The sequence below is a fragment of the Mus pahari genome, chromosome 16 (assembly GCF_900095145.1).
Source record: "Mus pahari chromosome 16, PAHARI_EIJ_v1.1, whole genome shotgun sequence".
NCBI classification, from domain to species: Eukaryota; Metazoa; Chordata; class Mammalia; order Rodentia; family Muridae; genus Mus; species Mus pahari.
In genome coordinates, this window is record NC_034605.1 from 16484639 (window position 1) to 16502675 (window position 18037).

Below are 18037 nucleotides of genomic sequence, written 5' to 3' on the forward strand. Positions count from 1 at the left end.
TCTTCTCTCTCTCTCTCTCTCTCTCTCTCTCTCTCTCCCTCCTTCCTTCCCTCCCTCCCTCCTTCCCTCCCCCCTCTCTCTCCCCATATATATCACTACCTCTATCTCTCTCCCTCCCTCTCTCCCACTCTCCCTCTCCCTCCCCCCTTTTCTCTCTCCCTCTTGGGCTTTGTGGGGTGTTTTGTGTTGTTATGAAATTTTTGTTCCATATAACTTTTTGTATTCGGACTTTTCTAACTGTATCCCTATGGTGCTAAGGTTACAGGCGGTTGTGAGCTGCCTAATATGGGTGCTGGGAACTGAACTCAGATTCTCTACAACAACAGCAAGCACTCTTATCACGGAGCAACCTCTCCAGTTTCATGGTGTCCTTATTTCTAAATCTACCCCTAACTATAGCTGTGCATTCAATTTATACTTTGTATAATAATATTATAGAAGCCCATGTTTCCCACTCCCTGAGATAACACAACCATCAGGAGGAACACAATGCCTGGCTGTTCATTTTTTAAGATATATCAACAGGCTCAGAACCATCCTCACCTGTCTACAGTGACCTGCAGTGCTTTAGATGCACCTGTGAATACTTTCAACAGCAGTGACTTCCTGACATGGCATAGGCAATAATCACATGAGAAACTATCAAAAACTGTTATGCCATGTTCCCACCAACATTCAGTAAAGTAGATGTGGGCTTTGGCTCCTTTTAAAGTCTTCATCCAAAGAAGAGCCAGAACGTGGACCCCATGGTTTAGATGGGTATCTCCTCGGCAGCACACCTGCTGTGTAGAGTTGGACGTATCTTTGCTACGGGGGATGTTGCCTGCTTTATGAGATATTTACAGCAATTGCCCCCTACCAACTAAATGCCAGCCTCCTACCAGTTGGTACAAGCAAAACTGCCTCTCACCTTGCTTAATGTCCCTTATGAGACAACAGCGCACTAGTACAGCACTACTGATGCAGGTGAATGAATCTTAACCTTTAGTGAGGTATATTTTTTTCCAAATTCCTCTTAAAGCCCAAGCTAGCCCCATGGCCAGAGTTTCTGATAGAGGTCAGGGGGAAATCCATGCGTCTACATTTCCCATAAGCCCCTAGATGAAGTATATTCTGCAGGTTGACATTTTGAGAGCTATGGACATATATTAGTTATTTCATTGGGGTTCTTAACCTTGGCTGTATAGTAGAAGCACTTCAGCGGCTTTAAAAAAGTCAAGGAAGAGAACACTCAACTAAGAAATCAAAGTCTCCAGGTATATGTTTAAAAAAATAAATGAAAAATAATCTCTACATTCTACTTCACTGTGTGTGTATGTACACAAATGATAAGACATGGATGGTAGATAGGTAGATAATAGATGATGATGATGATGATGATGATAGATGATAGATGGCAGATAGGTAATTCTAGATAAGTAGATAACAAATGATGATGATAGGTAATTGGTAGAAGATAGATGAGAGATAGATAATAGATGATAGATAGCTAGATAAATGATGACAGATTATTGATAGGTAGATAATAGATTACAGGTAACAGATGATAGATAGATACACAGACGGACACACAGACAGATGCAAACAAAGGTTGAGAGATGGTAGATAGAAACGTGATAGAGGTAGGTGGAGAAAAAGAAAGATGACAGGCAGATGGATAGAGATAGATGGCTGATGAGAAATATAGAGATAATAGTTTATATAACTCTAACTTTAATAAGTCTTCTGTTTCACCAAAACAACAGTGTCCTAGACACATTTTTAAAGATTTGTTTATTTTTCTCTTATGCATATGAGAGTGTTGCCTGCATATATGCCTTGCATCACGTGTATTCCCGGTACCCACAAAGGCCAGAAGACGGCATCACATCCCCTGAAGCTGGAGATACAGATAGCTGTAAGGCATCATGTGGGTGTTGGGAACTGAACCTGGATCCTCTGCAAGAACAGTCAGTGTTCTTAACCTCTGAGTCATTTCCCCAACCCCCTAGACTCCTTGTCATTTTTTCTAAAGGTTAACAATGAAATTTATAAATAAAATTAAAAAAAAAACCTAACCATTTAAAAAACAAAAGAGACTTTCCCAGGATCAAAAGAAATTAAAGATTTACTGAACCTGGCACAAAATGAAGATAGGATCATTCATACCATCTGTGACTTTAATGGAGATTCTCAAAAACCTATACCCTACAATTCCTCAATTATTAAAAAAAAAAAAAGATAATAAAAGAAAGAATTCTTATTGGAAGCGAAGAACACAGAAGCCCATAAAACAGAAAGGTGGAGCTCTGGAATGGGTCTAAGTAAAAAAGAAGACAAAAGATGGCTTCTCTTTTTCTCTGTTACTGTGAGAAAACACACCTACTAAGGCATCTTATGTGGAAAGGGAAATTGTTTGGCTCACAAGCTCAGGTACAGCCCATCAGTGTGAGGAAATCAAGATGGCAGAAACTTAAAGCACCTGGTAACCTCACACCCACAGTCAAGAGAAGAGGGAAATGAAGTAATATATGCATGCAGTGGAAGCAATGTGACCAGTCCTCTCGAGGTCTTATCACTGTAACTTCCCTACCATGGTGGATTACAAACTGGAACTGGAGCCTAAAATAAACACATTTCCTTCCGAAATTCAAGGAAGGTGAATAGATGTTGTTCTGGAAAGTTTGACATCAACTTGATGCAAGCTAGGGCCCCTGGTGAAGAGGGACGCTCGACTGAGAAATTGTCTTTCTAAGATCCAGCCATAAACAAGCCTGTAGGATGTTTTCTTAATTAGTGATTGACGTGGGGAGGCCCAGCCCATTATGAACCCTCACCCCTGGGCAGATGGACCTGGGTTCTATAAGAAAGCAGGCTTAGCATGCCTTGGGAAGCAAGCCAGCGAATAGCATATCTCCATGCCCTCAGCATCAGCACCTGACTCCAGGTTCCTGCCCTAACCGCTTTCGATGATGAACTGTTATATGGAAATGTGATAAATATATAAACTATTTCCTTAAAATGTTATAGCTACTTGGGGGCGGGGGAGAAAATAATTAAAAATAATACAAATTGATAATCATCCTCAAAATTATTATTACTGTGCAGATTTGAGGATTGAACACACAACTAGACAAACACTCTAGCACTCAGCTGAATCTCCAGACCCGTTTCTCCTTTAACTTGCAACAAATACCACTAAATTGCCCAGGCTGACTCTGAACTCATGCCACAGCCCAGGCTGGTCTTTGGCTTGAGATTGCCCCTGCCATAGCCTCTTGAGTAACTGGGATAACAAACCCCAAAAGCTGGCACACATTTTTTTTAAAGCAGAAACTTTTAGATCATAAATCAGAAAAGCTGAAGTTACTGCAATTTCACCAAACAGAAACTTTTAAAATACACATGTAATAACCAATCATATAAGCTTATTCAAGACTACTTTAAAAACTCCCAGGCTTCTGACTACACATTATGCCTCCACAACCCATCCTTCTCCAAAATGAAGCACTTCATTAGAGAACCCGTATTTCAGGCTGACCACATAAAAGGAACTTTAAATGTATTCTAAGCACAAATTCTCCCCACAATGTCATCAATTCAACTTCTCATGGTTATTAAACATTGTCCACCAAAACATAAGTAGTTAGCTCTTTTGGTTCTGGAAGTCATAAAATACAATTTAAATCTTATCTCAATTGTTCAACAGCTCATTCTCTGGGTAAAAAGCAAGTGCTGTGACAGCTAGCATATTCATCTTTAAAATCTGAAGCCCAGAAAATACTATATTAGCATGCTAATGAGGGCACAAATCTTTACAAGCCTCTCACTGCCTGACATGGGAGTATTTATTCATAATAAAATTTTATAGGATATACAATTCCAATTAGTGAGCTTTAGGGCATAATCATAAAGCATCATTAATAAATGACTGGGCACTATGAAGAAACCCATGATGGCTACAAGGGTGAGTTCTGACAGAGGGCACCTTCTCCAAATGATGCTACAGCTATGAGCTCACTTTTTTTTTATAGGGCACCAAGAACTTGGCAAGTCAATTTCAAATCTCATTGTACAAACTTTATGAAGACATCATCTCATTGTACAAATTTGGGCAGGTTGCTGAATTCTACTTTATGTTTTAAGACATACGTGTGTGTGTGTGTGTGTGTGTGTGTGTGTGTGTGTGTGTGTCCCTCAAGTCTGGAAAAGGGTATCAGATTTCCTGAAACTGGATCTACAGGCAGTTGGGAGTAATCCAGCATTGGTGGTGGGAACTAAACTTGGGCCCTCTCCAAGAGCAATACGCACTCTCAACTACTGAACCACCTCTCCAGACCCTGACTCCTTTTCTTCGACCCTTTCTAGGTTACTGTGAAGAAGTGAAGAATGGGATGAGCCCTCTGAGGACAATAATCAGAGTTTGTAGTCAGTCCTTCTGTAGTAAGGACTCAATTACCTTGGCTTGAACTGAGTTGCTACAGGCAAATCAGTGGTATTATGGGCTTCCTGATCTTGGTTTATAGCTTGGATCTGAAATACCCTAATTGGACTCCCATTTTGAATGCTTGACACCACCACCACCCCCCCCCCCGCCCCAGACTATAGTTCTATTTTGAAAACTGTGGAGTTTAAGGGAGGTGTAAACTTCTTGGGATTTGGTCTTTTGCTCCATATATGTAATGCTCAGAACTGGCCCCTAAGGCCTGGTTGCTCCCAAGGAATGAGAATGAGAGAATCTGCATGTAGATCCAAGTGATGCTAGGTGACCTTGCCACCCCCCCCCAACCTATTCCTATTTGGTGAATAAAGATGCCTACAGCCTATAGCTGAGATAAGCATGGCATGGGGTTCCCAGGCCTGGGCTCTGAGGAAAACCACAAGGAGAGGGAGAGGGAAGAGAGATGGAAGACGTCGGTTAGGTGAGTCACAAAAGCTTGGCCATAACAGCTAGCCAATTAAAGTTAAGAGCAGCCTAGAGAGAATATGGCAAATTATAATTTGGGGCTATTAATGGGGAAGTAGATTCTAATAGCATGGAGGGTAGATATCTGTCCAGCTCTATTATAAATAAAAAGGTTGTATGTCTTATATGGTCCAAGGCAGGGTAGAAACCCTGAATTGGGATTAAATATTTTCTACAACAGAAATTGACTGGCAGAAGTAAACCCCCCATCAGTAAGTAGGCCTTTGAATGGACCACTCATTCCTGGTCCCGCTCTACTGTCTCTGCTTCCCATCCTACAACCAGGATTTAAAGAGTCTTCACCACATGGTCCTGCCAACCTGCCCTACCTTCCAATGATAAATCCTTAAAACTATGAGCCAAACTAAAGTTGTTTCTGTCAGGCATTTTGTCACAGACACAAAAGAGTTACTAGCATCATATTCAAAAGCATGGGTCATCTTCTGTTATAAATGGTGTTTGGGAAAACAAATTAATCTTTAAGTCAGTCAGCCCCTTGCCAGCCTCCTCCTGAGGGTCAACGCTGAAGCTGGGCCTCAACAAATTCTCATTGAAATTTTTATATAATCCTTCACAGCAATAATAACATAAAAATCTCGAAACCAATTTAACCTACATTATAGACAAGCTCCAGCATATTAAGTTAACATAGAAAACCAACTGGGTTGGTGTAGTGGCTCATGCCTGTAATTCCAACACTTAGGAAGCAGAGGGAGGAGGATGAGAAGTTGAAGGTCAACCTTAGTCATATAGTGAGTACAAAGTTAACTAGGATTACATGAGATCTTAACTTAAAAATTAAAAATAGGGCTGGTGAGATGGCTCAGTGGGTAAGCCACCCAACTGCTCTTCTGAAGGTCCCGAGTTCAAATCCCAGCAACCACATGGTGGCTCACAACCATCCATGACAAGATCTGACGCCCTCTTCCGGAGTGTCTAAAGACAGCTACAGCGTATACTTACATATAATAAATAAATAAATCTTTTTAAAAAAATTAAAAATAAAGAGAAGCATATATAATGGTATAAATAAAGTAAAACCATCTTTGTTTATATCCCAGATATAGACCCACACAAACAGAGTCAACTGATCTTTGACAAAGGAGCAGAGATACTTCAGTAGATTCTGGGTAATTTTTCAAGCACTTGCAAAAATCAAACAAGCAAAAATGTCCAGGAAGATCATATACCTGTCACAAAGCTGACAACCATGAGTAGCTTCCCCCTTGTCTGTGCTTGAACACAGGAGGGTGCCCCCTACCGCAGCAAACTGGACATAGCATCCTTCTGAGATTGGGTCATCTAACTGTGCAAGGTCATAAACCATGCTCCTTTAGACCCTCAACTCATTCTACAAAGCCCATCTCGTGATGTACCAATTGTTCATAATGACAGCTCCCTGGATCATCTTCATATCACAAAGGCTATAGGAGTAAAGAAATGACTGCCATGTATTCTTGTGACAAAGCTTTTGTCTACTGAGTCACACTCCAGAAAGCAATGGCAGCATCTATTTCCATAGCACATAAGGTACTGTGTCTTCGCTGTCCTGCTTGAAAGGAACAAGACAACATAAGTAGATTACGGAAGCATTGCATGATCAAATGCGAACACAGAACCTCCCCTCCCTCTTTTCCTTTCTGCTACCACTTCCACAGGACACATTACACCTACACACACTTGGTTCCCTTCCATTTATTTTTCCCTATAACTTCTATTCAGTGCATTCAACTTATGTGCACATGGGCAATGTGCATTCATAACTGTGAATAAGCATGCTTATTTTTATTATCACTGTAGAATGTAGCCTCAAGAGAAAGATACTCTCTTTTTCAACACAGTTCAGAGCCCAGAGTCCAGACTGAGACAGTCATTCATAACTTTCTGTAGAATGAATTCAACTACGCAAACAAAACATGAAAGGAACAAGACAACATAAGTAGAATGAATTCGGCGACACAAACAAAACATGTCTTGTAAACCTGTTTTCAAAATGAAAATAATGCTTTATAATCAATATTCACCCTAAATTTATTTTCAAACTCAAGTCTCAAACTAACATTCCCTCATATAACTGCTTTAAAATCTATTAACTCATTGGAGATGTGACTCAATAGAAGAATGTTTTGGTCTCCGGTTCAAAGCCTGTCACAAGAAATAAACAGTAAAATTTACTACCTTAAAGGGATGGCACACTTAATCTTTTGTGTTTTTTTGGTTTGGTTTGGTTTGGTTTTTTTGAGACAGGGTTTCTCTGTATAGCCCTGGCTGTCCTGGACCTCACTTTGTAGACCAGGCTGGCCTCGAACTCAGAAATCTGCCTGCCTCTGCCTCCCGAGTGCTGGGATTAAAGGCGTGCGCCACCATGCCCGGCTACACTTAATCTTTATAGTGCACATTCTTATCATAAACATATGTGCATTTAAATAAGGGCTTTGTTGATATTTTATTACAATCATAAAAAATTATGGAAGAAAATACAATATATTCAGAGACAAAATCTGCAACAACAAAATCTATCATGCTACAGATGAAGTTTGATCATTAAATTAGAAGCCTCCACAATGAGACTCTACATTAAAGCAATTATTAAAGCTCCATGTGGCACCTGATTCTCGTACTGACCACCAGAACCTGTTCTCTAATGTATCTCATCCCCTCATCTGGAGGGCATTCCCCGATTTAACTCTGGAACACCCACCTCACACCCTCTGTAGCCTGCATCTTCATTGCTGGTCCTACAAGATGCACACTAGAAGTTTTACAGCTAAATTCCTACCTGAAAGAAAAAAAAATCTCAAGGAGCTTAAAAGAAACAGTGACATGTACTTCCTGACCCTGTCAAAACTCGATCTTTCAAGTAAGGTGGGCAGGAAGTATAGGAGAATATCTTTATAGTTAAGCCTCGATAGCTCATTCTCTGATTCAAGTCCGCCTAGTTCAATAGTGCGGTGGGGGCTATACTAACTATAGGTCTTCTTAACACTCTGTGAGAATGAAGAGGGAATACAGAAGATGAATCTCATTGTGAAAAAGTTGAACAAGTCCATTGGTATCCAGAATTACACGTCCTGTCACTGAGCTGCCTCCTCCATTGACAATTACAATTACAGTTTCAGCTACTAAATACCTGGTAGAACAAGCTAAAGCCAACAATCAAATCCACTGAGAAGCCTAACACAGATAACCAAAATATTCCTGAATTGCTCAGAAGCAAATGTCACTGCTGGCCATCTCCTCAGTCATTTCTACTTCCTAGAACGAATCTCATGTGACAGGTGATCTTTAATTTTAATAATAGGAAACAACCACTGGGCACAGCTAGATCAAAATTACCAGCAAAAAGGCCTATAAGACAAAAAAAAAAAAACAAAAACCGATATGTTTTAAATGCTTTTACATATTTCCCTGCTAAAACTCACCATTTAAAAATTAATCAAATCATTTTTAGTTCTTTTCCTAATAAACCACAATGTATGCCTCGGCCATCATTATGCATTCCTTCCCCTCAAACAGGCTGATATTAATTTAAGAAAATGCTGGCTGCGGGCTGTTGCCTTCTTTAGTTCTCTCAGACACAGACAATGGCTTAGGGGAAGAACAAAGAAAGCAATTTTGAAAGCCTATGTAATGATATCAACAAGATTCAAAATCAGAAGGCTTTCCATACACCTAACTAGGGAAGCCTCTCTCTCTCTCTTTTTTTTTTTTTTTTTTTTTTTCCGTATGTATCTATAATTGCTCAGTTTCACAACTTAATCAAGACAAACATTTCTCCTCTAAGCATCCCTCCTGAGGCTCCAGGCTGCCTGGCTCTGACTCACGTTCTCCCTACAGTCATGATATGAATCCATGCCACCTAATTGCACCATGTCAACATGCTATAAAAAGATATGCAAACAGATGTATTCTCGCTGCCTCCATGACCTTGGAAGAGTCTCTCAGTATGTTCAGGTGAACACACACTGAGACTCAACTCGCAGAGAAGTTATCAGAATTCAATCAAGGTCAGCCAGCATCTAGCGTCGCATTAACCCAGTGTCCGAGTTTCCAGGCCTTTTGAAGGCACTGGTGAATGGCTGACCTCCCACAGTTCCTCTCAGTCGGAGCGAGCATGCGACTGACACCCTTGCCTTCAACTGTCCTCGCGCCTCTGTGGTTTATATTCAACACACACTTGTTTTCTGAGTCAGACTCGGACGACTCAATTTCCAGCTTGCTGCACTGAGACCTTCTGAACTCAGTGCACACAATTTTAACTTAGCTCTCATAAAAAAAACCAAACCCAGAATTGTTCTTGTCTAAAGGAAATACAGGGACAAGGAGTGGAGCAGAGACTGAAGGAAAGACCCTCCAGAGACTGCCCTACCTAGGGATCTATTCCATATGCAGACACCAAACCCAGACACTATTGCTGATTGCCAAGAAGCGCTTGCTGACAGGAGCCTGGCATAGCTGTCCCCTGAGAGGCTACGTCAGAGCCTGACCAATACAGATGTGGATGCTTGCATCCAACCATTGGACTGAGCACAGAGACCCCAATGGAGGATTTGCGGAAAGAATGAAGGAGCTAAAGAGGTTTGTAACCCATAGGAAGAACAACAGTATCCATCAACCAGACCACCCAGACCTTCCAGGGACTAAACCACCAACCAAAGAGTACACATGAGGGACCCATGGCTCCAGCTGCATATATATAGCAGAGGATGTCTTATCTGGCATCAATGGGAGGGGATGCCCATGGTCCTGTGGAGGCTCTGAGTGGCTCGGTGCCTCAGTGTAGGGGGGTGCTAGAGCAGTGAGGGAGAAGTGGGCAGGTGGAGGGGGGGCACTCTCACAGAGGCAGAGGGGATCGGGTGGGGGGGGGTGGAGGGAAAACCAGGAAGGAGGACAACATTTAAAATATAAATAAATAAAATAACCAATAATAATAATTAAAAAAGACCCTAGCCACAGGTGCCATTCTCTGCACCAACTCTCTCCCCTGAAACCACAAACAAAATTCCATCTTCCCTCCTTGAAGTTGCTTCCAACAACAGTAATAATGAGTAACTAGGGCAAGGGCCTTATTCTCTATCACCTGATGCCCATGATCTCCTACTTCCTAATGGGTTCCCCTGACTTGCATGCTTTCTCACCTCCAATCCAAGTGTCTAGTATAGCAATGACGATTTCAGCCCAACCCCACAAACTCCTCCCTGGCAGCAGAGGAGAAAAGCCCAGCCAAGAGCCTGGAGCTGACGGAAAATGATAGCAGATACATCTAGATTCTAATCTTTCCTTATTCTCTGCGTCACTTAAGGAAAACAAAACAAAACAAAACAAAACAACCAAAATGGCTGCTGTTTCATTACTCATGCGGACTCTCATGTTTGGTCTTCTGTTTGGATTAATACCTCAAGCCTTTTAATGTCCTGCTCAGCATTCTATGACCTTCTCAGTGCCATCTGCATCTTATTCTGAAAGCAACGTGTACTGGTTACTTTTTGACACTGTAATACCTGACTTGGGCCACTTCCGTGGTTCAGAGGGTAAAGGCAGTTTCCACCAAGTCTGATGGCTTATATCTGATCCTTGGGACCCACAAAGGAAAGACTGGCTCCACAAGCTGCCCTCTGACCTCTACATGTTCACTGTGGCTTGCACATGCTTGTGCTCACACACACACACACACACACACACACACACACACGCAATAAGCATAATTAGACAAATGAATAAAATACCTGGCTGAAGAACGTTAAAAGCAGCCAGCTTATTTAGGTTCCTGGTTTAGAGGCTATGTTTGTCATAATGGTAGAGACGTGGTGGCAGGAACCTCAGGTGAAGATGACTAGAGCTGGCTCACATCTGAATGGACAGGGAGCAGAGCTGAGAGAGAGTGTGGCAGGGATAGAAATCTCAATGTCTGACCCCCTAGTGAGCCCTTTTCTCCAGCTAGGCACTGAGGCAGGAGAATGGGAATCAGAAGAGGAAATGTCTGAGACTAATACACAAAGGCAGCAGGGGAAAGACCAGCAGCCTTTAGTCTAGCTGAGCTTCATTCAGACAGGAGAGCTTGCTCTGAAGAGCTGTCTGCATTGTTTGAATGTGGCAGGTACTAAGCTAATGACCCAGAGAGCTTACTGCAGACCTTGGCTCCCTGCTCTCTGCCTTCTTGGAGCCAGGCCACTGGTAAAATATGACACTCCTTAGACCATCTTTCCATTAATACATCATCTCCTTTCTTCTAACTAGCCAGGCTTCTCTGCTCAATTCCTTGGAAAGACTAACAAGTACCTGGAAACCCCAACACCTACCCTCCAGACTCAGACCCACACCCATGATACCTCTACCTCCCTAAGATCGATCGATCTATCTATCTATCTATCTATCTATCTATCTATCTATCTATCTATCTATCTATCTATCTATCTATCTATCTACTTATCTATTTAACTATATATCTAATCTATCTATCATTCTATCTATCTACTTATCTATCTATCTACCTATCTATCTACTTATCTATCTATCTACCTATTTATCTACTTATCTATCTATCTATCTACTATTTACCTATCTACTTATCTATGTATCTACTATCTATTTACCTATCTACTTACCTATCTATCTATCTACTATCTATTTACCTATCTACTATCTACTTATCTATCTATCTACTTATCTATCTATCTACCTATTTATCTACTTATATATCTATCTATTTCTCTATCTACTATTTACCTATCTATCTACTTATCTATCTATCTATCTATCTATCATCTCTCACATGCATGGAAAGACAGAGAGAACTGGACACACACACACACACACACATACACACACACACAAATAGAACCACTGAGGACTAAGTGCACTGTGGGAAGGAGTTTCACGGTTACAGGTGACAATGCACTTGTAGCTGAGGGAGCTTCTCTACGGGCTGTGCTCCCCTTGACCTTAAGCTAAGTTAGCCTGTGAGAGGCAGAACCTGGGAGCAGGCTCCCAGTAAGTCTTCCTGAGCTACTGACGTGGCCGCTGATTTTTCTACAGACCCTGTTGTATCTGCTCACTAAAGGAGAAGGATAAGTATCTATTCAATGAGCTTCCCAAATGCCCGGGTTAACATCATGAGAAAAGCACACTCAAAGATTTAAAAGCACATAACAAATCACCCAGACAGCTCTTCTCTTACGTGTGGCCTCTGTTTTGTGTACGTAGCTTACTGCACTTGTTAATTAATTCACGAGGCAAACCACAGCACTGGGTCACACGGAATGGTGGCACATTTTCATCACACCTGTTCACTTCGCTCAGTACCTGCAGACACATTTAACTTGGTCTCCATGTAAAATTCGAGGGAAAGGGGTCAACTTCTTCATTTTTCCAACAAACGGCAGATGACAGGAAAGAATCCTGAGAACTCTGAGACTGAGTGTGAGATTAAATCTTCCAGAAATATCGCTCAGGATTAGTGGCATTTTAAGTAGTTTAACTTCATATTTTCTCTCCTCTCACCCAGTTTGTTTTGCTTGATGCTTCTTATGTGTGTTAAGTAGATGAAGATGTTCAGTTCTTCTTCTGGTAGTTAAGAAACTAGAGAAAAGCCTTAAGAAGTCGTGAAGTGAAAAGTTACAGTGGGCAATGAATGTGTATAGTCTGCTTCGGGTGATACTAATGCCTGCCACAGACCTGTTCCTAGGTAAGGAAAAGTCTGTCGTAGCAAAGAAAATAGGATGTTTCGGTCTGTGAGAAACATTTTTTTTTTCTATCAAAGGTAGTTAGCCCAACATGGGCCAATATTTCCTTAGCCCCACCCCACCATCCTCTTTGTGCCAATTAGCCAATTGTGAAGTCAAGCACTCACCAATGGGATGAGACACAGTCACAACCTACTCAGTGTTGAAAGACAGAGGTCATTCTGCCCAGCACGCCAGCGAGCAGGTCTTAATTCTGATGCACCATTTTTACAATAGGAAAATGCCTTGCCAGATAATTATTTTCAGTTTGGTTGTGTGTTCCTTTCTGCAACATCAAGATTATTCTTTTCCCAGCAAATACATCAAAGCCAGTGCAACACGCCAGGCTCGAGTACCAACCTCCGCTGTTCTTCGCCATGCTCTCCTGAAGGGACAGTGAGACATTCATCCATGTGCCCGTGCAGCAGCCGGAGAACGTCACCGCCAATGAGATACCCTGCAAGGGTTAAAAGTCATTTGTGTTTATAGTATCATGGCCAGACGCTGGCGGCCAGACAGAGCGTCTGATACAATCGTCTACCTGCACAGAAACGCTGGACTAGAAAATGGTGTAGGGACCAAATCACAAAGGTGCATGGCATTGGCTGGCAACTTGAACCCTGCGGTTTGATATTTTAACCAGAGGGTGGGCCTTGGGCTCATAAACATCACCATTAAATACATAAAAGGTGGGGCTGTAGAAACCATTCGGTCAACAAAAAGATCCCCGAGCCTCACTGGTTGACCAGCCTCAACTTATCAGTATGATCCAGGCCAATGAAAAGATCAAATCATCAATCAATCAATCAATCAATCAATGGAATGAGCATGAACATGTGCACCAGTATACCTACACACATGCAAACACACATGTGCACACATACATATGACAGAAAATAAACAACATCCAACCCTCTTAACTTCTAGTCTCCACATGCATGTACCTATACAAGTTACCTCCCCCAACACACACACACACACACACACACACACACACACACACACACACACACACATTCATACATACGAAAACAAGTACTGGCTCAGATCTGAAGCTACTAGGCACAGGAATATAATGAGAAAGGATGATATTAGACTAACTGAGTGGTACTTCAAGGTCTCACAAATGGGCTAAACAGCCCTTAGAAAGCTAGTACATGAAATCAAAGGACCAGCCAAAGTTGACAACACCATGAAAATAAGAGAAGATGAAGTCTAGCACGGGCTTCACTTTTAAATAGCAGTTTAGGCAAAGATTCTAAAATGTCACGTTTCTGCATGATAGAATAGCAGGACATGAAAGGTCTCTAATTAACCATCAGCTCATTATCACAATTTCAGGGATAAGCATCAACTTTGTATCAAGGACAAGCCTTTTAATTAAAGTGGATCTCTTACCTTGGGCTGCTTCACTTCCTGAGCTGATAGGGGCCACGCTCCAGAGGGTCTGCTGGAAGGCGGCATCCACATGCCAGCTGCTGTTGCCATATGACAAGTGCTGCAGCGAGAGGCAAGAGGAGGCATTGCTGTGAGCCTGGTACAAGGAGCTCTGGCACCCTGGTAGTAACACTGCTGATTTGGAAATGTATGTAAGGGACACGCACTTCAGCCTGTTCTTCCAATATTAAGACACTAGACAGGCATAGAAGCACATAGCTGGAATCTCAGTACTCAGGGAGGATCCTGAGTTCAAGACCAACCTAGATAACATGCTCTGATTCAAAAAATAGCTGAATCTAAGTAAGATAATTAAAACATGATCAGGAAAAAGAATAATAGAAATTACTATTTTTTCTAGTTTCCTTTCTGTTGCTGTAATGAAATATTCTGGCCAAAAGCAACTTAGGGAAGGGAAGGATTTATTTGGCTTACACTTCCTGGTCACCATCCATTGGAGAAACTTGGCACAGGGACTCAAGCAGGAACCATGGCAGGTGTTGTTTGTTGGATCACTCCCCAAGACTCATGCTTGGCTAGATTTATTAGTCAGCCTAGGACCACCTACCATGGGAATGGTGCTGCCCACGGTGGGCTAGGCCCTCCTATATCAATTCCAAATCAAGGCAATCCTCCACAGATAAGCCTGCAGGCCAATATGTTCTGGGAAACCTCTCAAATGAGACTCCCTCTTCAGGTGATTCTAGGCCGTGTTGAGTTGACAGGAAAAGCCAACTAGAACACTCTGTGTAACTTAGACATTTTTTTTCAGTTTTACCCCAAGAGTGATTGACAAGCCAGCAATCAGAAAACACACAAATGAATAACAAATGCACTGAAAAAAATTTTATGTATAGGAAGAAATTTTGTCTTAGGACTTATTGATAGACAGAATGGTGTTAAAGTGGGTACCTGCAATTATCATTCACTGTTCTATATATGATACTGAGATAGCTTATTGACAAGCAATGATCTGAATAGAGCCCTTCAGTGACTGTTGGCTGTAATTTGATATCAGAGCCAGTAGATGGTGATAACATCTCTCAGCAACAATTTCACTCTTTCTTTTAAACCAAAACCATGGGGCAAAGAAATTGTAATTCACATATACGAGAGAATTTTAGTTGTCCATGATGAAGAATTATACTATGGTATCTGCATGAAAACAGACCAGTACGAAGGAGAGCTGAGACAGACTGGAAGACAGACATCTTATGTTTTCTCTGAAAGACAAACATGTGCACTGAAAGATGGGATGCATCCATGCATACATACATGTATGTGCACATACGGGGTAAGAAAGAGGAGGAAAAAAATCTAGAAGGAGAGAAGAGAAATGAACAAAAATACAGGAACACTCTTCATGGGAGCAGAGAGAGGGAGGTAGAGAGGAGGAGGGGTCAGCAAGCAGAGAGGCGGGGTTGGGACAGATGCAAACAGAAGGGTAAATAAGTATAAAACGTCTGATATCTGTGTATGAAAGAAAATGTCACAATGAAATCCATTTCTTTGTATGCTAACCAAAAATCAATTACAACAAGAGACTTTTGAAGCTGACGGTGTAAAATACACATATCAGCCTCATCAATAACTGTACCAATCAATAGATTCAAAGTTTCCCAGGAGATGATTGGGTTTACTAATCATTTCCCCCCTCTCTCAAACCCCAGCTGTCACTTGCCTTCATGAAATCCCTGAGGCCTCTTAGGGTCACCATTCCTACACCCAGTCTTCCCTGAGACTCTTTTCCTGACTTACTTTTCTTTCTTCTGATGTGGAACACTTTCAGTGCTAACAGATCAATCCTATCCCATCTGCTCCATAAATAAGAACAGTATGTTTTCCATGGTGATTAGCACACAACACGATTCTTTGATTCATTTCTTTTTTCCCCCTTTAAGTTGCCTGACACAGGATCACAGGGGTGTCTCTCACCATCCAGAGAGCTTACTACCCAACAAATGAGGAAAAGATACCAGTCAGACCTTTAAGGTCAAAACAGCAAAACCTTTATCAACATTATTCATTTCTTTTCATGTGTAAGTGTTGGTTGTCTGTTTGTATGCCTAGGTGAACACTCATGTGCCAGACCCTGATGTTGGATGTCTTCTTCAGCTGCTTTTCCATGTTATGTTTTTGAGACAAGGTCTCTCACTGAACCTCGCCCTTACCAATTTGATTAGGCCGGCTGGCAGGGAGCGCCAGGAACCTTCCCACCTCCACCTCCAGCGCTGGCACTGCAGGCACACACCCCTGTACCTGGCTGTCTCTGTAGCTGCTGAAGACTGGGACTTAGGTCCTCTTACTTGAACAGCAAATACTTCACTGAATGAGCCATCGCCCAGCCTCCAATAAAATCTGAGTTATTTCTATGTCAATGGCTTAGTAAACAGAATTTTACACACACACACACACACACACACACACACACACACACACATATACACTTGAAAAAATATATATAGTTGAAATATATAGATATATATGTATATGTATATATATATACATATACATATATATCACCATATATAGTTCACCAAATCTTCTGAAAAGAATTCACAAACTAAAGCTTATATTTTAACTTTTCTGTAAACCCAGTGAAAGTTCATACATGGTCATGACAAACAGATATCCATTCGTTAATTCATCACAGAGTCACTCAGTGTGTTGTCTAAAATACTGTGCTGAATATTATTGGAAAGACCTTCTGACCCCAAGGGTGCTTGTAATCTTATAGGAGGAGATAAGTGAGCAACATAAAACACCATGGATTATCTTAATGTGTAAAGTATATTAAAAGGCTTCTAAATTTGATTATCAAAAGAGAACATTTTCCAACCAAACAGCTGGTACAGCCTTCCACGCAGAGTCTGAAGGGGATGCATTGATTCCATAGGGAGAGATGGGAGTTCTTATGCCAAAGGCATTACATGGCCTGACCTGACTATTTGGGATACAGTGTCTCTAAGTAAGTAGATACAAATTTCATATTTATACGTGTATAATATAATGTCAATGGTTGGACTAAAAATATTTGAAAGATAATAAAAATTTTATAAGTCAGTTTGGAGTTTTCATTCTAACATATCGGGCTGCAGGGTTGTGGGCTAGATCCTTAAAAAATACCGCTGATTAGGGCCAAGAAATGACTGCAATCTAAGGGTAGAGTCAGGAGGATACAGAGAGCAGTGCAGAATCTTCTCTTTGAAGTTTTGGACACACACTGAGGAGGGAGTGAAAGACAGACAGACAAAGGCTGGTGCCAGATCAAGGAGCTCAAACTTGAGGCAGCTAGGAGCAACTACGGCCAAAAAGGAACGCGTGACTAGGAGATCTGAAATGTGATCCTTAGGTTATATCCAAACTCAAAGAAGAATCACACACAGGAGAGAGGGGAGGGGACTGTGCAGTCTGTTAGAAGGAGTCCTAACTAAGTCCTTAAGAATGTACTGAAGCCATAAAGAGTTATTTAAATAAAACCCACTCTTCAAAAGAAACCATCTCAGCGTGCACTGCCTCCTGAAATCATCTTAGTTTTTTGCTGCTTAAAAACAGCAAACTAGAAATCTGAGTAGGAACAGTGCCAAGTCAGGCCCATCGCTATTAAATATTCAGAAGGCAGCAACAGACCAATTACTGAAACCAAGATGAGTAGTAGTCCTTAAAGCAAAGGTGGGGCCGGGAGCAGAGAGTGAAAGCAAAACTAGCCTTAGGCTTAGCCTCCAGGGCACCTACCTGTAAGATGGCAGTGTTAAGTCACAGGAAAGCCACAGTGTCAGGACTCAGGGCACCTGACTGCAATTAGGGCTCACCTTTAACCTAATGTTAATCACTTTAGCCTTTATTAGTTGCTTTCTTTGGTGTGTGTGTGTGTGTGTGTGTGTGTGTGTGTGTGTGTGTGTGTGTGTGTGTGTGTGTGTGTGTGTGTGTGTGT

At 41.6% G+C, this 18037-nt stretch overlaps 1 protein-coding gene across 9 annotated transcripts in view; it reads right to left on the minus strand.

The window, feature by feature from the left end:
- Ryr2 (ryanodine receptor 2) overlaps positions 1 to 18037 on the minus strand; it is a 557252-nt gene that overhangs the window by 301349 nt on the left and 237866 nt on the right. For all 9 annotated transcript variants that reach the window (XM_029547437.1, XM_029547436.1, XM_029547432.1 and 6 more), the window contains 2 exons: positions 14065 to 14164; positions 13027 to 13123 (listed from right to left, as the gene is read on the minus strand). In XM_029547437.1, the coding sequence (XP_029403297.1) occupies positions 13027 to 13123; positions 14065 to 14164 (197 nt within the window). The remainder of the gene's footprint in view (positions 1 to 13026; positions 13124 to 14064; positions 14165 to 18037) is intronic.